General features: G+C 37.1%; 1 protein-coding gene across 1 annotated transcript; it reads right to left on the reverse strand.

The window, feature by feature from the left end:
• Positions 1–804: 804 nt before the first annotated feature.
• On the reverse strand, positions 805–18,542 carry LOC127415929 (proteoglycan 4-like). The gene is made up of 19 exons (XM_051654943.1): positions 18,411–18,542; positions 15,729–17,358; positions 14,791–14,967; positions 14,062–14,389; positions 13,049–13,143; positions 12,794–12,819; positions 12,431–12,465; positions 12,170–12,317; positions 10,988–11,147; positions 10,010–10,142; positions 9,856–9,890; positions 6,875–6,953; positions 6,712–6,746; positions 6,130–6,193; positions 5,933–6,022; positions 5,770–5,789; positions 5,641–5,656; positions 5,165–5,266; positions 805–2,609 (listed from the first exon to the last, which is right to left on the reverse strand). The coding sequence occupies exons 1-19, from the start codon at positions 18,420–18,422 to the stop codon at positions 2,585–2,587; spliced, it is 3,210 nt and encodes a 1,069-aa protein (XP_051510903.1). The 5' UTR covers positions 18,423–18,542; the 3' UTR covers positions 805–2,584.
• Between the last annotated feature and the right edge of the window lie 3,880 nt (positions 18,543–22,422).

Here is a 22,422-nt window from a genome sequence, read left to right on the forward strand (position 1 = left end):
TGATCGGCAAGACCAGGTGACGTATTTTCCACTTAAATATCCCCCCCTCTCTCTGGGCGAGGTGTGGTCTAAGCGGTGTCCTCCCCTTGGGAGGGACACCCCACGACTAGACCTGGTCAGCCCAGTCGGATAATCCCCCTTTTTTTTAAGGGAGTGGGGGAGGTTACGTATGGGCCTGGTGTGCTGGCTACGAGGCACACAGTTGTCTGCCCGTCACACACCGCCAGTTCACGTAACACAGTTCAGCCTGTTGCGGCATTTTGTATAGGGACCCCTAGTGTCACTACATCGACACAACGTCGAGTGAGTGACAGATGTCCTGTCAATGTCCTGGTTACTTGTGTAACCTCCGTTCCCTGATGGAGGGAATGAGACATTGTGTCCCTCCTGCCACAATGCTGAACTACCCGCTGAAATGGCCGGACCTTGTCTCAGCTCCTCAGCATAAAACCTGAATGAGTGGTTGCATACCAGCTCCTTTTATACCCGTATGTCCGGGGGAGTGGCATGCAAATACCACTCGCCAATTTTCATTGGCCATTTATCAAAGGCCAGAGGTGTCTCGGGCTCCCAAGAGTGACCCCTAGTGTCACTACATCGACACAACGTCTCGTTCCCTCCATCAGGGAACGGAGGTTATGCAAGTAACCATGACGTTTTGTCATATCATTAATGAAATGCAATAGATTTGTTACCTCTAAAAAGTTTAATGTCATAACGTTTAGTTATGTTGTTGCACCTAAGAGGGATTGTTTTGTTATTGCCGAAGAAGATCAGACTGATTTTGGATCAGGGCTGTGATCATGGACAAATATAGGGAGGAATTAGTCTGAAATTCCTCCCAGGTTTTAATGCCTTTAATACACATTCTTAACTTCTCCTCAGTAATCCCAGATTCACTGCAAGAGCGACAAGGTCGTATCGAGGATTTGCACCTTCTTAGTGTAAAAAGTGCTGATGCAAAGCATAAATAAATAGTTTAGGGAATTTGTTGCCCCCTGCGGCTGGACTTTTGCCATTACATTGAACATGTGAGTGCTTATACTTGACGCCCTTAAGTTCAGAATGTGTCATATTCAGAGGCTGGGTGGTTAAATAAGTCACTTTTATGACAGTTTTAAGTCTTTGTTATAATAGTTTTATGGTTGTAGCCATGTTTTTCTGGTCATTTTTGGTCAGTGAGAAAGTTTTTGACCCCCATAAGTTTAACACGGGCATTAGTGTGTGATTGTCAGTGCTTAAACTCATGCTCACTGTATTGTCTATGTACAGGCGTTTGTGCTGAATATTATACAACCCCCTCTCTCTCTCTCTGTCAAAGTGTAGTGCTGTATATGTGTGAACACAGCTTCCCTTCTGTGAAAACTTGGAATAATCTGTTTTCTGCCTTTTTCTGAGCCCACTGGGAGATGACTTCAGCCTGTCAATGTTCGTCTACATGTCTGTGTATTGTACATGTATGTGTATCTTTTCCTGTCTGTGTGTGGTTTGTATTTTAAATGTTATACACTGCATGGTGTTCCTGGTCTGATTTGTACTTTATTTTTTATTGTAAAAAAAAAATAACAAAAGGGGAAAATAAAGAAGTATATGCATTTTGTAGCTTGCCTAGTTATGTCAATGTTATAATGGTATAAAACGTATGCAGTTTGGGGCAAATCAACAGTTTTGCTCTATAATACCTACTGGAGATGCAACCAAAATTAATTTCTGAGCTTTCTAGCATAGACAAAAACATTTAACATTTTTGAAAACAAATTTTTTTTTTTTTTTTATACAGCAAATTATTCACAGAGCTGTGGCATAGTATGTATGCCTTTGTTTAAAGAAATAAAATAAAAAAATAAAACACTTGCACAAACTTGCACTACAAGCATGGACATATTTCCCTAATGTAGAGTAGCCCAAATGAAGACTGGCAATACTTACAGAGTACTGCTTGTAAAGCATAAAAAAGAAAAAATATAATACTAATTAATCCTATACAAATACAGATTGTGGTTATATAAACCTCTAAATTGCAATTCTAAAAAAAATTATGCCTGAAAAACAATGCTGACTTAAGAATTACAGCTATAAATGAGCACATGGCAATAAACTGTAAAATAAAACCTTATTTTGGCCATGTTTTTATCTGACAGCTTTAAAATCAGTGTTCAATTATAAGCTCATTAGGTAACCTCAGACTAGACACAAACTTTGCACTTTTTGCCAGAGAACTGATGATTATATCCACACAATCCAGGATGTGTGGCTGATTGTAAAAGAAAAAAAAAAAAAAAAGAAAGAAAATGAACTAACACTTAAATTTACAGCAGACATGTAAGGGTTTAAATAAACTGAAATAACCACATTATAGAAACTCTTGCCTGCAGACACTTGCTCACCAAGCTACATACACACTTATGCGCACAGTCACAAACATATTTTTCACACGTGAAAGACACATTTCCTGAGCTTTTGTGGGTGACATTTCCCATGGTACTCTTCAAAACAGCAGGGTTATGAACTCAGAAAGAACCAGGGAAACTATGTGACCAGCCAGTGTGATTCATCATTCCATCTTGCTGTCTGAACTACTCAGCTATTTTGTGGTGGTTTTGATTGGCCTACAACAGACAAACACATTTCCTAAAATGTCAGTAAACAACTTTGAAACATCAAGAGGACAGAGCTCACAATAAAAATTAAAAAAGGACAGAATAAAGAATGAATTTATACTCTAATAACACAGCTCTCTGGATTATGTGATTCTGATTGGTCAGTCATGGCTTTCTGTTGTAAAGTACAATATGTTTATAATGAACACTAAACTGTATATTTTGACTGCAGTCAAAGGCGATTTTTTTTTTCTCTCAACATATCTGTGCTATTTTAGGCCTCTTTTATCCAGTGTTGGGAAAGCTGCTTTGAAACTGTAGCTTCACAGTCAAGCTACTCTTAAGTAGTTCGCTACACCAGGTGTTTTCAAACTGGGTTCCGGGGACTCCTAGGGGTCGTGAGGGAATGCTAGGGGGTCCGTGGAACATTTCAGAAAAAAAAGAATAAAGTAAACATTAACACTTTACAATGAGGTTGCATTTGTTAACATTAGTTAACAACTTTAGTTACCATGATCTTACAATGAACAATACTTTTACAGCATTTATTAATCTTGGTTAATGTTTGTTTCAACATATACTAATACACTGTCAAAAGTTGTATTTGTTAACATAAGGTAATGCACTATGAACTAATATGAACTAACAATGAACAATTGTATTTTATTAACTAACATGAACAAAGATTAATAAATGCTGTAAAAATATATTGTTCGTTGTTTGTTTGTGATATCTAATGCATTAACTAATGTTAACAAATGGAACCTTATTGTAAAGTGTTACCAAGTAAACATTAACTGAATTTGACATTATTTCAGTTTCATTCTGAAATCATGAGATTAATCATTGATTTAATTCTAGTGACAGCCATTGATTTTAACAGTAAGACATTAAAACACATTTTTATCTAGTATCATTAGATATGTATTTAGTGTCATAGACAGTAAGTGTTCATCTCTCTTTCTTTACAGCATACATACTTTCAAGTATAATTTGCATTTGTGTTGTATCTTTCTAGGGATTTTATTTGTCACTGTTACTTTGTAAGGGTTGTAATAATATTACTCTAATAGTGGACAGAAAACAGATACACCGTCAGCTTAATTTAGCTTTAGTACAATAACACTATAAAAGCCAATTATATAATTTTACAAAGAAAATGTTATCTTTATTATATTATGATTATTTTTCTTACACAATATAAATGAGTTTTTATACATGAAAATATATCGTTATTTTAATATTTAGGAAGGGGGTCCCTCGCAAGGGGATCGTCATTTTGGAGGGTCCTTTGCATAAAAAATTTAGAAAATCCCTGCGCTACACTACAAGCTACTAACAAAATGTAGCTAGCTAACGTAAACTATTTTTAGATATATAACAATTGGATGATATTATTTAATTGTGTAATCAGAAGGGGCCTGGGTAGCTCAGCAAGTAAAGATGCTGACTACCACACCTGGAGTCGCGAGTTCAAATCCAGGGTGTGCTGAGTGACTCGAGTCAGGCTTCCTAAGCAACCAACTGGCCTGATTGCTAGGGTGGGAAGAGTCACTTTGGCTTAACCTCCTCATGGTCGCTATAATGTGGTTCTCACTCTCAGTGTGGTGAGTGGTGAGTTGTGCGTGGATGTGGCGGAGAATAGAGTGAGCCTCCACACACACTAGGTCTCTGCAGTAATGCGCTCAACAAGCCACTTGATAAAATGCATGGATTGACTGTCTCAGACGCAGAGGCAACGAGATTTGTCCTCCACCACCCAGATTGAGGCAAGTCCCTATGCCACCACGAGGACTTAGAGCGCATTGGGAATTGGGCATGCCAAACTGGGGAGAAAAGGGGAGAAAAATCCCCCCTCCTCCCAAACAAATGATATAATCAGAGGTTATGAATGTTAAATTAAATAATATTGTCTGATAGTTATATATTTAATTAGGGTGACATTCCCTAACAAAAATTAACCATGGTTTTATTACAGTAACCATAGTTTAACCATGATATTTGTAATAAAACCATAGTTACCACAAAATTAAACATGGTTACAACAGTCAGGGTACTACAATATCACTATAGTAAAACCATGGTTAATTTTCATAAGGGTTAAAGAAATCGGGTGACACTTAAATTTATACTTAATTTAACAGAAATGCATACTTAATATAAACTAATTAAATTAGAAACACCCTATTTTATATAACTGAATTTAAATAGAGTGATAAATATCAGCAATTGACTACAGATTTCATTTAAAAAAGAAGACAAAGTCCCTTTAAGGCTGCACGTGTCAGGATCCTGCCCTGCATGGCAGCTGGGCCTCTGTCTATGTTCTGTGTCTGTAGATGTGCCCCAAATTGCGCTCTGTCAAAGTGTGTACTGTATTTGATGAAGGTACACTTCTCGCCGGAAAGATTTGGTCATTCGGTATTTTTTGCTGTCAGTCCAGCCGTTTCTTTTACCAGTCTGTCTGTCTGTCTGTCTGTCTGTCTGTCTGGGTTCTCAACTCCTGCCAGCAGTGTTTAAACTGAAATCTAAACCTTTTATTATTTAATTCATTTCATACATACTTGCTATAAATTGGCATGGAGTCACCAGCTATGATGTCAGCATATAGGTCTGGAGGAGGAAGTATCTGGAGGTTTGAGATTTCAAGATCATCTTCCGTATTTCTGCAGAAGAACAACAAAAACAGTCCAGGAGCTGTACTACAGAAACTTCCTAACTCTAGAATCCTGTCTTAGCTGCTTAGTAACCATGGCGATTTCAGACTCATGACTTGAGTTTGTCAGATCTAAGATAGGATGTTTCTGTAGTATGGTGCCTGATCAGGTCATCTGAGCTAGTATAGCTTGGCAGCTCACTCTATAGGCTAAGGGAATGAGACAGGCTTTCTGAAGAACAATCTCAGACATTCATGAAAAACCAGTGTGGCCACATACTCCAGCAGAGAAAAGTAAGTTCATAAATGAGTGTGTGAATGTGTGTTTTATGTAAGAACTTGCTTTTCTGAATGTGGTTGGTCAGTTTTTTTGAGAATACTTACAAGCTGCCAGGATTCTCTTTATGTGCAGATGAAACAAGAAGTAGAGGAATGAAAAGAAAACAAAAGTGAGCATAGGTAAAAGTGATTTTTTAGGTAATTAAGGCTTAGACAACAGACACAAAAATATACCTGGTTTAGATGCTTGCATTCTTGATGGGCAAACAACCAAATAAGGAAATGGGAAGTAGAGAAAACATAATTACAGCAATCCCGTAGCATTATTGTTTAAAGTAACTGAACATTAGTGAATTAATTAGAAAATAGCTAAGTTGACAGCAAAGCGATGTCCTACATTGGGGTGTTGTTTTCCGGAAGAGCCTGAGAGGGAGTCTTAGGCTGAGTAAAGAATGTGGCTAGTTTTTGAAGGGCTTCCTGATTTGTTCTGCAATGCACAATAAGCAAACAATTATTCTTGTGTTCTTGTGAAACATGGATTACTTGGGGAGTATGATTGATATCATTTTAATGAGTAGAAAGAAATGCCCTTACTGTACTTTCATGTAATTTGGATCAGACTCCGTTTGCTGGACAAGACCTGGTTCACTCATTGAGACTGGAACATACAGTATAAATGAGCTTTTAAATTAATCTTAAACATGAATAAATTTTATCACTAGTAATTGATAAAAAGCAACAAATCAAGCAAGAAAGAACAAAATGAAAGATTAAGTGTGTGATTTTTGTACATTTAGCAACACTGTACGGAAATAAGTTTGGGTCATTGGTCGGATATTTGATAGTCCCGCCCCAAACACAGGCCATTGGTTAAGTCAATGTTTCTGTGTCCAGTCACAATGCTCAAACAATGTTTTGATGGTCCCACAGTCACAGCGTTTACATTTCTGGGGAAATCAACTTAAAATTGGCTACTTAAACTTGACTCTGGATATTAATAATATTCAGTTGAGGTAGAAAAAAGTATTTTAACATAGAATAAATTACACATTCCACCTTTAAGAGAGAGAGAATGTATGCATGAGAGAAAGAAAAATCTTTAAAGTATAGTTTTTCCCAGTCTTTTATAAGGTGTTCCTATGAATGTGTTTTAATCATGCCTCGTGAGTGACTCACCTCTCGTTGGCATGGCTTGTGTCTGATTCATCCCTCTGAAAGATTGACAACAGTGGCTTAGCTACCAACTACAGCTTTACAGACAAATAGTAAAATGTATAGAAAATTCAATAGACTACAAGCACAAGGCCACACACAGACAGACATTTGAGGTAATACATACATGTGTGGGATTTCTGATGGAGAGCCATATGCAGTTTCATCATCATCACATGTCCACTCCTCATCTGAGTCATCTGAGACTGAGGAAATAAATGAGAACAACGTGAGTGCAGCTTATTTGAGCTGAAAATAACCTACTATTGAAAAGTAATGCACAAAATCACCAGTGTTGGGTAAGTTACTTTAAAAGTATTCCACTACAAATGACTAATTACTTATCATGATTACTAAAAAAGTAATTGCATTAAGCATGACTTTTTTTTCTCTTAAGAATAAGGAAGTTACTTGATACAACACTTTTCAAGTTTTTGTTTTCCCCTTCAGGAATTCAAAATATTGTCTATATTCCCTCATTCATTGTTGCCCGAAAGTCATACACACAGAACCACATGCTCTCCCCTACAATGACTTGTTAGGGGGTGCATGTTCTTCTGCTGTCAAGGAATGGCAAACAGACTAACATGTTTTAAATGTATTCTACATAATATTATTTTAGAAATATGTGTAACCCAAGTAATGTATTTAAAAGTAATTAAGTTAACTGGAAGTCAGTAACTGTAATCAGATTACAAGAATTTAAAAAGTAATGTGTTACGCTACCTTTTTTTACTTACTATAATTAGATTACAGTAACTAATTATTTCACCAATTAACTTAATTACTATCTACAGAAACCAACACTAAATTTACACTCTAAATCAGTGGTTTTCAACCTTATTTTGATGAACCTTGCATTTTTTTTAATTCAAGCAGATGGAGGGCTATATCTGGGGCCTATAAAATAAAAATGCGAAGACAGAAACTAATGATAAAAGTGATATTGTTAAGATATTTTACATTTGCCTTTTTAAAATGTATTCATTAATTATTTATTTTTATAGTTTTAACGGTGGTATTTGTAACAAGACCATAGTAAACACATGGAAGCATGGATCTTCTTCACTGCCATGGTTAGATGTAACATGATTTCTGTAAAACAAACTATGGCATTTTTCTCTAATCACATGTAAAAACAATAAATACAAAATATAAATATTTATAAGTTGTAACAAAAATGTATTATATTCCCTCACTCCCCTTATGAAGCCTATGACAAATCTAATAGAACTGAAGTAGTGATATGATAATATTTATTATCAATCTATTTCTGCCTAAAGTACAGTTAGTGTTACTATAGTAAGTTCAAGGGTGGTGATGTAGAATTCTGTGACTAATTCATATGGTTTCACTTCTCGCGCCTTGCTTCTCAATGATTCTCGCAAAGCTGCGAGTTTAAGAATTTGAACTTTAAGAGCTTTGCGCTCGCGCTGCTCTGTCCATTGAGCTGTATCCATCTACAGAGCCATACAGGTGCATTAACCGAGGTTGTGCCTCCACCTGTGTATTTGACACTGCTAAACCAGATACTTCAGATGCGTCGCTAGACTTCAAAATCAGATGAACCGTGGTACAAATGCGTACCAACCCGTATAATTAAGAACCAATTGATATACTCCAAGTCTAGATTAATGTTTTAATGCAAAGAGGAACTTAAGGATATATTTCATTATTTTGACTGATAAACGCCCCCCATTTGTTACCTATTGCCCCCCTCTCTACTAATTTGCTCTCAGCACCTCCTGGCATCCTTTGGATGCCCCCATTGAGAACCCCTGCTCTAATTGCAGCCTGTGATCTAGAAAGATTCACACCCCTAGTGATATTTCAAAAACAGCACATACCACAGAAGTTACCCTTAAAAAACTAATGTGGTGGTACCATGGTTACATGATGCTATCAGATGGTAATATCATGGCAATACCACTTGATATATTGGTAGTTAATGCATGACATTTACATGAACTTGTTTTTAATCAATATCAAGATTTTAGGTTAAAATGTATTAGAATTCATAAGCTAAATTTTAAAGTTTAGTTTAGTTAATATTTTTTTAAATAATTTATATTATTTTATTTCACAAGTTCATTTTAAATGGTCCTGCAATGACAAATTAATTTAAAAAAATACAACTATTCCATGTACTCTCTCAATTAATATGGTTAAAAAAAATACATAGATAACTATAAAAGAACTAGCAAAATGCTGTTTAAAATGGTTGAAGATTGAGTATACGAAGCATGTCACACAGCAGGACATCAACTACACATTAACGCAATAGTTCACCCAAAAATGAAAATTCTCTCATAATTTACCTTTATTACATCCCAGATATGTATCATTTTCTTTCATCTGCTAAACTCAAATGAAGATTTTTAAAAGAAGAATTTCTCAGCTCTATATAAGTGAATAGGTGGCAAAATTTTGAAGCTCAAAAAATCACATAAGTCAGTATAAAGTAATAAGACTCCAGTGGTTAAATCAATGTCTTCAGAAGCGATATGATAGGTCTAGGTGAGAAACAGATCACTTCTTCTTGTGTTTTTGGTGAGTCACATTATTTGTGCATATTGCCCCCTACTGGGCAGGGAGAAGAATTTCGTGCAAAACAGGGACTTAAATATTGATCTGTTTATGACCCACACCTATCATATCACTTCTGAAGACATGGATTAAAACATCGGAGTTGTATGGATTACTTTTATGATGTCTTTATGTGCTTTTTTGAGAGTTAACATTTTGGCACCCATTCACTTGCATTGTACTGACCTACAGAGCTAACATTCTTCTTAAAATCATAATTTGTGTTCTTCAGAAGAAAGAAAATCATACACGTCTGGGATGGCATGAGGGTGAGTAAATCATGAGAGAATTTTCATTTTGGGGTGAACTATTCCTTTAACCGTGTTACTGTGTGATTTTACATGAAATTCCAAGGTACTATGTCCATAAAAACATGATAGTACCATGGAGACATGTCCAAAAACATGGTAACACCATGATTCTTTTTTATAAGTGTACACTGTGGTTCTGTTGGGCCTTATGGAAATAAAACACAAACATATAATGCTGCTGCAATTCAAATAAGTAAATAAATGCTCTTACAGCTCTCGTGGTTCATGGTGTAATGATCTGAGGTTCTGAAAACACAGATGAATAAAATATGATGAAGACACATGGCAACAGGCCAAAATATGTTGCCACAGCATTCCTACTGTATTGAGCACAGCAGTAAGCTTGCAGTGGTTTCTATGGCTACCTGCTGCCTGAGCTGGTGACCTCTCCATCCCTGAGTCCAGTGCCGTTGGACCTGTTAGTTGCTGTGGTCATTTTCCCCAGCTCCATAATTCCATTAATATTTAAATCCACACTCTCCACTGGGACATAGCCATCTGAAAAACAACACACAACACAATGCCACTAACATTCCAGTAGAATCATCTGAAAAATGAGACAAGCTCTTACATACACGGTCTAATAGATAAGCCAAAGCTCAAGGACTAGTTCAGATTCTTGCTTGCTTCGTATCAGACTGAATTCATAACAATACTTATTTTCTTCACTTTTTACCTGTAAAACTGATTTAACAGTAATGCTAATATGTGTGACTTATGAAGGTGCCAAGACATGCATATAATAGCTCTGAATTAATTTGTGCATACGGGTAGTTTACCCTTTTTTATAGTTTAACATTTTTTATTTTATTTTATTTTTTTAATCAATATCAAGATTGTATGTTAAATTTTATATGTATGTTTTGGGGAAAATGTACATCTTAGGACCAGAAATTTACTTGTTTTTCATTAATTTTAATCACCCTTTTGCTTCACTAGTTCATTTTAAATGGCCCTGCTGTGTGACAAATTATATTTAAATATACAAATATTCTATGTAGTCTCTAAATTAATATGAGGTAAAGCCTGCATGTGTAACCAGTCCTGCTTGACCCGCTCCAAGCGGGATTCGAACCGGCATAAGCCGGCATGGGTGGTGGGTGCGCTAATGAGGAAACTCTAGTGTCAGTCTCTAGTGCGCCTCGTGAGGTCAGGGGAGTGAGGTTTACACATACCGCACAGCTATCACATAACAGCTGGCTCCTGTTACACATGCATATTAATTATAAAAGAATTAGCAAAATATTATAGGTTAAGATGGAATACAGCATAACACACTGCAGGACCATCAATTTCCCCAAAATATTTAATATCAACAACACATGAAACACATGCAAACTCACATTTGTTGTCACTGTCCTTGGCCAGCCATTTCCCTTTCGGGCAGTTGTTGGTACGGATGATGCTCACAGTGTCTCCAATCTTCAACGGCAGGTCATTTTTACGGGCCTTACAGTCCTCAATCACTTTAACATGATAAATGGGCTCCTCCTGCCCTGTGATCTACATCAAACACCAACACACACAGACAGTTAAATGAACGCATGCACATCACTTAACTAACCTTGCTACATGCACATCCTCTTTCTGTTAGTGAGAAATTGAAAAGTATGGCTCATTTCACATATGATGAGAACTTTCAGGTTTTAGTGATGGTAATTGTAACCTTTGATTTGCTTGAGGAGTCGGGTGTGAATTGTAATAAGTAACAGAATGGATTGTGAGTGCTTAATCTGCAATAATCTTGCCAGGTTATTGGTGCAAAAACATCACTGTCTCTTATAAATTATCTTCTTTCCCCGTGGCTCAGAGCACTGATGCATGTGAGAAATATTGCAGTTTCAACGTATGGATATGAAGGATTTTTTTTGTTTTTTTGTGATGATATGTGACTTCACTATATTGTGCTAATTAGTATTTAAAACCTTAAATGTGAAGCAATTTCTGCACCACTAACGTCACCAAACAGAATTTAAAATACTACCCCTATCTGCCATGGGTCTGACAGAAAATCAGACAAACAGTCCTGCCCCAAACTCACATCATTGGTTAAGCCGATGTTGCTGTGTCATGTTAGTCGGGAGGCTAAAAGAAACAGAGCAATGTTTCGATAGCACCACAGAGCAACAGTATTTACAGTTTTCACTGGAAATCAACTTGCGAATGGCTTTATTATAGTTGACTCTTAATATTAAGCAGGGATAGGATAAATTAATAATAATAATAATAATAATAAAAAATATTTTAAAAGTGCATTTGATAGTTTATGTTATAAAAAACTGCTGAAGATATGGCAGTCATCTTAGACTGTTAAAGTGAGTAGTATTCAGCTAGTCATTTGATTTCAACATGGAGGTAGCCCAGCTCCATGTAAATTAATTATTTTACTAAGTCTGCTAATATGATTTGATTCTGCATGACACTGTACATAATTTTAAACATATTTGTTAAAATAATAAAATATTTCTTTAGGGGTAAAACTTTTTGATGAGAATAAAATAGTACTGAGTGCATCTTTATATTACCTTAAATCTTTTCTTCATTTCATTTTCTTTCTTTTCTTTATCTTTCTGCTCCTTCTTTTCTCTTTCCTTCTCTTTCTCTTTTTCCTTTTCTCGCTGTTTCTCTTTCTTCTTTAGTTCTTTTTCATCAGCTGCTTTTGCTGAGTTCTTCCTGTGAATAGAGGGATTGAAGGCCTTTGTCAGTACACACAAGATGCTCTGGGAATGCAACAGTAGTTTAAATATGAGTGAGAACTTTAAAACAAAAAAGATGTAGCTACGAACCTGGAGAACAAACCTTTCTTGGGAGTCTCCTCCACCTAAAAATGTTTTGGTGTTTAGTGGATCAAAAACAAAAGAGAACAATGTGTTTGAACAGATAAATCACAGCACAAGAACATGCAACATGAAGAACATATGCAAAGCTTGATAAATAAAATCTAATATCTCAAAATCATATAAAAGTATCATCATAGAGAAATGCCATACAAAATGGAACAATTTCTTGATTAATACGGTTGGCGTTACAAAAAAAAAAAAAAAAAAAAAAAAAAAGTTCAGTCATGAATTTTAAGATCATATAAAGTCATTTAAAAAAATAGTGAAATAATGATAAAATCAAAAGTAAGATAAATGATAAGCACTTACCACAGTCACAGTATCGGCATATGGATCTAAGTCGCGAATGAAAGGAAGCATATGTCAGTGACAAGAATACTTTTGTAGATAAAAGAGAATCTAAAATAAACTAATGACATCACAATCCCTTGTGTGTTTATCAGTTCTGTGGTTTAAAAGGTCTTCAGAGATTAGATTACGGAGAACATGGATCACAACATTATGACTTTGTAAAACGACACACTTTCCAAAAGCAAAATAGTAGTGAAGAGTTCTTCCCCTTACTCTTTGGGGGTCCTTTCTGTTTCTTGTTCTTTAATGTTTTCCCTTTCTTATTCAATACTTGGTCTTCATAGACATTGCCACTGCTTACAATAGTCCTGAAAGAAAGTAAGGTTAGTGTCACTCATTGCTCAATACTGACGACAGACACACAATTATTGAGGAATATCATTTTTCTCCACAGGGCTTTTCACACTTGAAATAGTTATCCCAGGGTCATCCTTAACCCTGGATAAACGAAATCCTGGGTTATCTTGTTTTATGTTTCACACTGTTCATTCTTTACCCTGGATTAATAATAACCCTGGGTATTCATGTACCAAGGTTTCACACTGTATATTTATAAACCTGGGGTTAATGTCCTTATTTGCATATTTGCGGAGTCAAAAACAATGACTGGACCAATACAGCTCGCAAAAGACATGCAACCTACGTTAACCACTTAAATTACACAGCTCTCTGGGATACTCGATTCTGATTGGTCAATGAGCAATCCAGCAGTAGGCTTAGGGTCTCGGATCACTGTGCGATCTCTACAAGTAAGCTAATAAAATAATTTCAACTCAGATCAGTGTTTCATATGCATTTATTTATTTATTTGGCAAGTAGTCTTGTAATTGGCTGAATAACGAGGAGTCAAATGATCATTTTTACAAAGTAAACACCATCAGAATTCCGACGCAATAATTGCCATTATTGTTCGACATTTTACTGGTTTCCATCAGACGGAGAATGTAAACAGTGCGTGAAAGTTTTTGCGACTGTACAAAGCACATGAATATTAAAAGAGGTAGGCTGGAGGCATTATATGATTGGTTTTCTGTTGCTAAACAACTTTTTGTAACACTCTAAAGCCACATCGTTTCACACTGTGTACTTTTGGCACCACAATTCGTGAATAAACCCAGGTTAAAGGCGGTACTAACCCCCTTCACAATTACAAGTGTGAAACGCTGCTTTACTTGGGGATAACCCGGAGTTAATCACACATAATCATCATGAAGCTTATGGCTTACCCTGATGGGGACAAGACATCTTGATTGACAGGTGAGTCTTGATGTATAGCAGCTTGAGTAATTGGCATTGAAGAGCTAGAGTTTATAGAATTATAATCCACTTCGCCATGGTCTCTGTCCTCCATGTTTGGAAGCATTTCATCTGCAGTCTGATGGTTTGGTCTCAGTTGTTCCAAGAAGGATTTTTCATGAACTGATACCGGCCTTTTGGAATCTGAGGCTGAAAGAGCTACTGATGGAGGCCTAAAGTTAGGAACTGCTGGCAATTCAAATTCCTCAACATCTCCAAAAGATGCCTCCCCATACGAGTTGTCAAACGATGAATCCTCTGAAAATTTAGAAGCAGGAACAACAACTTCTTTCAGACATTTCGTTTATGTAAGAGGCATGAACAATTTGCTACTTGTTATTGCTAGTCAGTAGTTGTTATAAGGAGAGGGACTTTCTAAAGAATGTCATAAAGATTTTTTTGTTTTTAAATTTTTCCCAGTTTTTCCAGAAGAGAAAAGCTGTACATTTTAATTGTGAATCAGTTCAAAAGATAATTTAGTCAACTTTTAGAATTACATTCACATATATAGATGGCCTCCAAACAAATAGACATGGACAAATAACCACAAAAGTCCAGTTCACAAAAGTCCACAAAAGTCCTAGCTTTAAGTGATGATTAGACAAGATTTCAAAGATGTGTTTGAAAGCAGGTTTTAGATTTGGGGGACATTTTGTTACCATGTGTTTCTAGAGGTTCAGCTGGTGTTGTGGGAATGTAAAGGTCTTTGGCAGGAGGCTGAATTGGTTTCTCAAGCGGGTGCTCCATAACAGATGTGGCTGGCAGAGGCCTTCTGGGTGGAGGGGGAGGGGGGTTCATTGGTTTCACCACTGTCAGCACCCCTTGTGAGGTTTGCCCTGCATCAACATGAGAATGAATACTATGGACCACCACTGATGTACATTAAGCCTCAGGAAAAAAAAAAAAATGTAAAAAAAAAATGAAACATTTAAATAAATAGAAGTGCACAATTTAGATAATACCAGTGGCATAACTACAGGCAGTGCAGGGTGGGCAGTCTGTGGCCCGTAAGATCCAAGTTCTGCCACTGGATAATACAATCATACCTAATAAATTGTACATACTATAATGACATTAAAGGTAATTTTCAATTTAGGCCATAATGAAGACAAGCATTTCTTAACTTTAATGATGTTTCTAAACTAAGGTCAGGGAGCAATAAACAACACTGCAGGCTGCTCTAATTAAAACAATTACTTGTTTTACTTATATATATATGCTAATTACCATTCATTTGAACTGAAATCCAAAATGAAATTGTGTAACTCTCAGATATATTCCTCTGGCTCTTTGTCATTCTGACTATGAAAGGCATGTTGCCCAACATAGCTAACCCACAATATAATTGCGTATCTTGCATACCAACCCTCCCTGAAGTATGGAATCCACCTACACTTTCACAGTCTAAAAAGTACTAACACACTGTTCCACAGCTAAAAGGTGTTTACATTTGTTAAAAAAAAAAAAAAAAATTGTAATAAAAAGTGACTTGTTTACATTTTGTACTAGCATTATATGTCAGTACATCAGGATGTCAACTATATTCAATGTAACACCATATTCGTCACTGGCTGCTTAAGGAAGATAATGAACTTACTGAGATCAAGGCCATTAACTTGGGCTGCTTCAGGTGGGTGAGTTTTAGGTGGCAAACGAGCTTGATAGTCAACAGGAGGGAATTCAAATGCTTTGTTCTCTTTTACAGAGGGGGCTTCTTCAGGAAGTTTTTCAGGTGGATTCAGATCAGGTTGGTCCACCTCAGGTGTGGCAGTCTTAGGTAGACCGACCTCAGGTGCACCTGTCTCTAATGGGGTTGTATTTTCAGGAGTGGTAGGCAGCTGGATCATTGTGGACTTTCTCTTAGCTTTTTCCAACAGGCTAAGCACACGGTTATCATGCAGTGTGGTCCGTTTTATTGGGGCCATCTCCTCCGCTCTCACCAAGGCTGAGAGGGCTGAAAGTGACTTGGTTGAGAAGTCGTCGTCCTCTGTTTTATCAGCCATCTTATCAGTCAGGGCTTTCTCATTCTCTAGTACCACCTCTAAAGGTGTAACTGGATTATGAACAGCTGGAGGAGGGCTTGGGGCAACAACTGAGTCTGTACCAGCTGTAGATTCCAAGGGTTTCACCAAGGGCTCTGAAGTAAATTCTGGATGGGTGGGCGTGGCAGGGGAGTCTGTCCTGGAGACAGCCGGACTCCTGGGAACTGGGGTGATAGATGTACGTATTGCTGGACTGGGTGTAGCTTGGTCATAAGAGTCTCCATCAGGAAAATCTTCATCAGGAATAATTGGAGGAGGAATATCAGTGAAATCGGGTGGGGGACATTCTTCTGGAGGAGGAAATACCTCTGATAAACTGAGCAAATTTATTTTTGGTTTAGGAGGTGCTGCTACAGGAAGAGTTGAAATAGGGGCTTCTGGCTTAGAAATATATGGCTTAGGAGCAGCTCGAGAGGGAATGACTGGTGTTGGTATGGTTGGCTCGGGAATCTCTGGTTTAGAACTGGTAGAGGCTGGAATACCTCGGGCTGGAATACTTGGGGCAGGAATGCTAGGGACCGGAGGTGTTTCAGCTGAAATCAGAGGAGGAACAAGAGCCTTAGGGACTACAGGTACACTTTCAATAGGGGCATTAGCTGTTACAGATGGCCTTGCAGGAGCTGGGTTACTTGGAGCAAGACTGTCAGGGGTACAACTAGCTGGTGTTGGGGTTTCCACAGTGTCTGCCTTCTCATTCACATCTTTGCCAGTTTTTCTAGTGTTAAATACAAACTTCTTGGGTGTGGATGCTTTGGCTGGTGAAACGAACACAGGTGTATGTGGGCTGGGTTCAGGCTCTGGGGTACCAACATTTATTGGAAGCACTGGCAGAACCAGTGGAAGATTCCTATCTTTCAGAGCCTGTTTGACAATGTCACCTTCTTTCTTTTGATTCTTATACAGCAGTTCAAAATTATTGATGGGTTGTTTTGCTTTGGCCTTTGATCCCCAAGGTGGAGATAGTTGGCTATTGAGATTTTTGTCATCTTTGAAGACCACATGTGGGGCATGAAGCGCTCCTTTTTGCACAGCAGCATGGATGGATGAGATCAAGGGGTTGCTGATTTTTGTTGACTGAGGAGGGATGGTTTTGGGTTTCTCTGGGATGGCAGGTTTAGTCTGGATCTTCAGACCATTTTCACCCTGAAACCGTGCCTTCAGGGTCTTAAAGTCTATTGAATCCTCCTGATATATGGAATATAGGAAAACAAATATGTAAAAAACAAAAAATGGCAAGGTAATATGAAACTTTATTTGGCACCTTAAAAATCCACATGGATTTGAATTTTCAGCAATATCTCAGAGTTTAACTAATAAACTGTTTTATAACATATAATAAAATAAGGAATTTGATGAACATTTTGATGAAGTCTATGGAGACACTGTTTCATTATTATTATCATTATTATTATTAGTAATAGTAGTAGTAGTAGTAGTAATAGTAGTAGTAGAAGTAGTATAACATCTATATGGGTGTGACAGGAAGCCATCCATATTTTTTTTTTTTGGAATGGAGCTCAAAGCCATGTGACTACCTGACGTTGTCTAATTAAATTCTGTGCATTTTAAAAGTCAAAACCACAATAGTCAATGTCAAAGTGTACAATAACAATGGCTAATGCTAGCACAAATCAATAGTTTGAGATGAAAACTTTAACTCAAGACTAATAGAACTTTGTGAAATGTTTTCAGACTTTATTGTAGATCTGTACAATAACCATCTCAGAAACTTCTGGTTCTTTCAAGCACTTATGAACTGATTTGTGGAGTATGAAACCTTTACAAAAGGGTACAGTGACAGTACCATGTTACAGTAATGGTATTAGTTGGTAAAACCATTGCACTTTGACATACCAGGGTACTGAATGATTACCATATGCATGTACCATAGGATTTATGCAGTAATCCTGAGGATATTTTAAGAATAACATGGTATACTTAGTAACATTTAAAAAAAAAAAAAAAAAAAAAAAGTAAAAATTACTTTTGGGCATATGTCTTTAGCTAAACTGTTAGTGTATTTTCTTTACAGACTTGTGATATTACTATAACATTTCTTCACAGACTTTTAATATACTGTAGTATTTTTGAAATATGCATTCATTTGAGTTTGAGGAACACATGTGAAAAAATTAAATAAAAATGAAGCCGAGGTCTAAGTAAATAGACTAATGCTGCCAATAGAATAATCATTTTCATGGAATTCCATTTACATACTGTAACAAAAGGTTTCTCACCTGTTCCATCATCCTGATTTAAAGGCTTTCAGCAATTCTTCACAAAGAAACACTTCTCTCTTTTCAGCCCCTCATTTTTAATAATCTATTGAGTTATCCCTGATGATTCAAAATTATCCAGCTCATATAAGTAAACTGATGTTGTGTCGCAGTTGCTAGACGCTAAATAGCACACAAAGTAAGAACTTGCCCATTGGCCCTCAGACTGGAATGAGGTCGGATGAGTGTGTTCATGTGCTAATGACGAGATAAAGGAATGTCTCGTCAAACAAGTCATTTTACTGAATGACAGCGAAGGACTGTTTTCATTCTCAAAGAATGCAGTTAGTCAAGAACTGCATAAATGCAGGAAGGCACAGTTTCTGTTGTCAAACAAGCTAAATCAAAGTCTCATTATGTTTTCACGCCAGGTAAGGTAGAAATAAAATATAAATCTTGCCCAAAGTTGTTCTACCTTTTCTGGTTATGTTCTCGATGATGTGTTCTACCCACAGGAGGAGAGTCTCTCCCTCCTCAAGAATAAAATCTAATGACTTTCAAACAAAGATAGGTCTTTTTATTCTTTAAATAACAATTACTTTACCTCTTAATATCTAAAATTCGACAGTATATGCCCCATTTTCATTTAATCTGTACATAATTAGGGGAGACAGGGCAAGTTGTCACACTTTTTACTCTAGTGATCTCTAGGTGGGGTTATTTTTGAAAGCCAGTTTCTGTATAGATTCCATAAAGTCTTGACAACAAAAAGCCATTAAACATTTCCACCAACATTGCCAAGGAAACATAAGTCTACAGTTCATTTAGCACTAGTTGAACCTGTAACGGGACATGATGTCACATAGTGGGTAAGTTGCCATGACTGCTGTTTATTGCCCCAGATTTGAGAAAAATAACTTTTTGTGGAATATGTCAAAAGCCATCATTCACAACATATCTGAATTGGATTCTCAGCCAAATTTAAACAGTAAAACAGTGAAACACAAAACAGCAAAAAATGGAATGGGTAACATAAACCAAAATTAAACCATTGTTTTGGCCAAAATAAATTGTTATACAGTGAACTGCATTAAAATCACAATTCACAAGTGACAACTTGCTGCAACCTGACATTTATGAAAAATACCCTTGTCCTGATTATACTAAAACCTGTCACTTAAAATCCATCATACTTTCATAATATAGGCTGGTTAAAATGTTGTAATGTGCCCCTGTGAGGTTTCACAAAAATTCACAAAAAGTTCCTAATTTAAAGAAGTTTTGAATTAGGTGCTTGAAACCAATAATAAATAAATAAATAAATAAATAAATTATTGACTCATAAACTTACAGTACTAAGATATACCCCTTGTGACAACTTCCCAGTGTGACAACTAGCCCCAGTCTCCCCTTATGCAGGCTGTCAAAACAATCCAAGCCTGTTCATGATCAATGATTTCCAAGAAGGCAGAGGCTATTTACAGTAAATAGCAACAAAAAGCATCTTCTCTGCACTAAGTGCAAATAGTGTTATATGCTATTTGCACCCCTAATAAAATACTAACATGCAGTATATGGGCATCACTACAGCGTGTTTACTGTGTTTATTTAGAGTCCCACAAACACCCACCAACCCCTACCATCAAACCTAACCCTGACCTTACCCTACAAAACTTAACCATGGTTTTAAAGTAACCATACCATAGTACCACTGTGGTATTTTGAAGTAAAATCATAGTAACCACAAAATTAAACATGGTTACTATATTAACATCAAATTACTGTAGCAACAACATGATTATTTGCATTAAAACTATGACTTCTAAAAAATAAAAAAAAATAAAAAAATAAAAAACAATTGGCTGCTACAATACTACTATAGTAAAACCATTCTTAATTCGGAGTTTCTACTTGCTCCTTGATGTAAATAGCATCTGCCACACAGGGCTCCAAGTTATTTGCACCCCAGTAGTCTGGTGGAACCAGAAAAATATATGACAAACCAAACAATAAGTGTCACTGCAGTGGCGTGTGGTGTAAAGTCGGTGTGTGAATGTGTACTGTTGTCTTAGCGACTGCGGTTCGAATCGAATTGTCCCACTCTTTTCACCATCCGAGTTCCTGTTTCCACTACAACATATCAATGCTGAATTCGTCGCAGTGATTTGCTAAGGGTAAATGTCAGGGAGTGCAGAGAATGGTTTGATCTGGACGCGGGGTCTGTCGATCATTCCCTTCCTCTTACTCCCATGGCTCAGAAACGCTTGTGTGTAGATTGTATGTGTGTAGATTGTAAAGCTCTTTGAGTGTAGTGTAAGAAAAGCGCTATATGGATTTAAAGTTCATTCATTCAAACCAAGGTTATTTTTTCTAAGGTAAGGTTAATGTTAGGTTTAGGGGTAGGGGTTAATGTAGCGTGCCTGTGGGACTCTAAATAAACACAATAAACACACTGCAGTGATGCCCATATACTGTATGTTAGTATTTAAATATGGGTGCAAATAGTATCTGACACTATTTGAACCAGGGTGCAATTAGTATCTACCATTACTTGCACCAGGGTTGGGGTGCAAATAATATCTGCCACTATTTAAGTCATATTAAAGGAAATATTAAGAGTGGAGACAGGAAACAGGGTGGAAAAAGTGGGAAGAAAGGCGGATTCGAACCTGGGTCATCTGTACGCAAAAAATAAAAAGTAAAAAATGCCTTTCTACAAAGGTGCCTTAGTTTGTTCCTGTGAGGCAGCAGATGTCCTAACCCAAACCCTGCCCTAATCCTAACCATTTGAATCAGAATCAGAATGAGCTTTATTGCCAAGTATGCTTACACATACAAGGAATTTGTCTTGGTGACAGGAGTTTCCAGTACACAACAATACAAAACAGCAACAAGGCTTTAAAAAAATAATAAAAAATGTAATAATACACAATAGTCTATATATATATCTATTGTCTATTGTGTATTCTATGTATACTTTTTTCTTTTCAATATTTATTTATTTTTATTCAATTTTATATATACATATACACATATATACATACATACATATAGACACATACACACACATATATATATATATATATATATATATATATATATATATATATATATATATATATATATATATATATATATACATAAACACATACACATACACACATACCGTCAAGGTTACTTGTGTAACCTCCATTCCCTGATGGAGGGAACGAGACGTTGTGTAGATGTAGTGACACTAGGGGTCACTCTTGGGAGCCCGAGACACCTCTGGTCTTTGATAAAAGGCCAATGAAAATTGGCAAGTGGTATTTGCATGCCACTCCCCCAGACATACGGGTATAAAAGGAGCTGGTATGCAACCACTCATTCAGGTTTTATGCTGAGGAGCCGATATAAGGTCCGGCCATTTCAGCGGTTAGTTCAGCATTGTGGCAGGAGGGACACAACATCTCGTTCCCTCCAACAGGGAACGGAGGTTACACAAGTAACCATGACGTTCCCTATCTGTCAACTAAGTCGACTACCCAAAAGATAGAGACAGGCTTAACCCAGTCGTGGCCTCTTTTCCCCTTCTCTTTTTCCACTCCCTAAAAAAGTAGGGGTATTATCCGACTGGGCTGCCAGGTCTAGTCGGGGGGTGTCCCTCCCAAGGGGAAGACACAGCGGAGACCACACCTCTCCCAAAGAGAGGGGGGGGGTATTTAAGTGGAAGGATACGTCACATGGTCTTTCCAACCATGTGGAGAGTCTTCAAGGTAGGTCCTGCCCAATGGGGGAGGAGTTACTACAAACATGGAGACTGGGGCAGAGGGGCTCTGCCCAAGGAAGATGCAGTATGCAGAAGATATATTTCGCATGGGGTTAGCCTTACAGGGAACCACCACATGCGGAGCACCTACCCCAGAACAGGACTCTTAGTTAGCACGTGTACTGGACCGGCAGCGAATCTCTCCGAAAACTCGACTGCCACAGGGCTCGGAGGAAGTCAACCAGGGAACAAACTTGTGAACACTACTGGGAATTAATGGCGCAT

Source organism: Myxocyprinus asiaticus, chromosome 25 (genome assembly GCF_019703515.2).
Source record: "Myxocyprinus asiaticus isolate MX2 ecotype Aquarium Trade chromosome 25, UBuf_Myxa_2, whole genome shotgun sequence".
NCBI classification, from domain to species: domain Eukaryota; kingdom Metazoa; phylum Chordata; class Actinopteri; order Cypriniformes; family Catostomidae; genus Myxocyprinus; species Myxocyprinus asiaticus.

Excerpts from the sequence above, each read along its gene's own strand:
- LOC127415929 (XM_051654943.1), bottom strand. Across the intron at positions 13,144-14,061 it reads GATGTCTTGTCCCCATCAGG|GACTATTGTAAGCAGTGGCA; the intron begins GTAAGCCATAAG and ends ACTTTCTTTCAG. Across the intron at positions 12,466-12,793 it reads ATGCCGATACTGTGACTGTG|GTGGAGGAGACTCCCAAGAA; the intron begins GTAAGTGCTTAT and ends AAACATTTTTAG.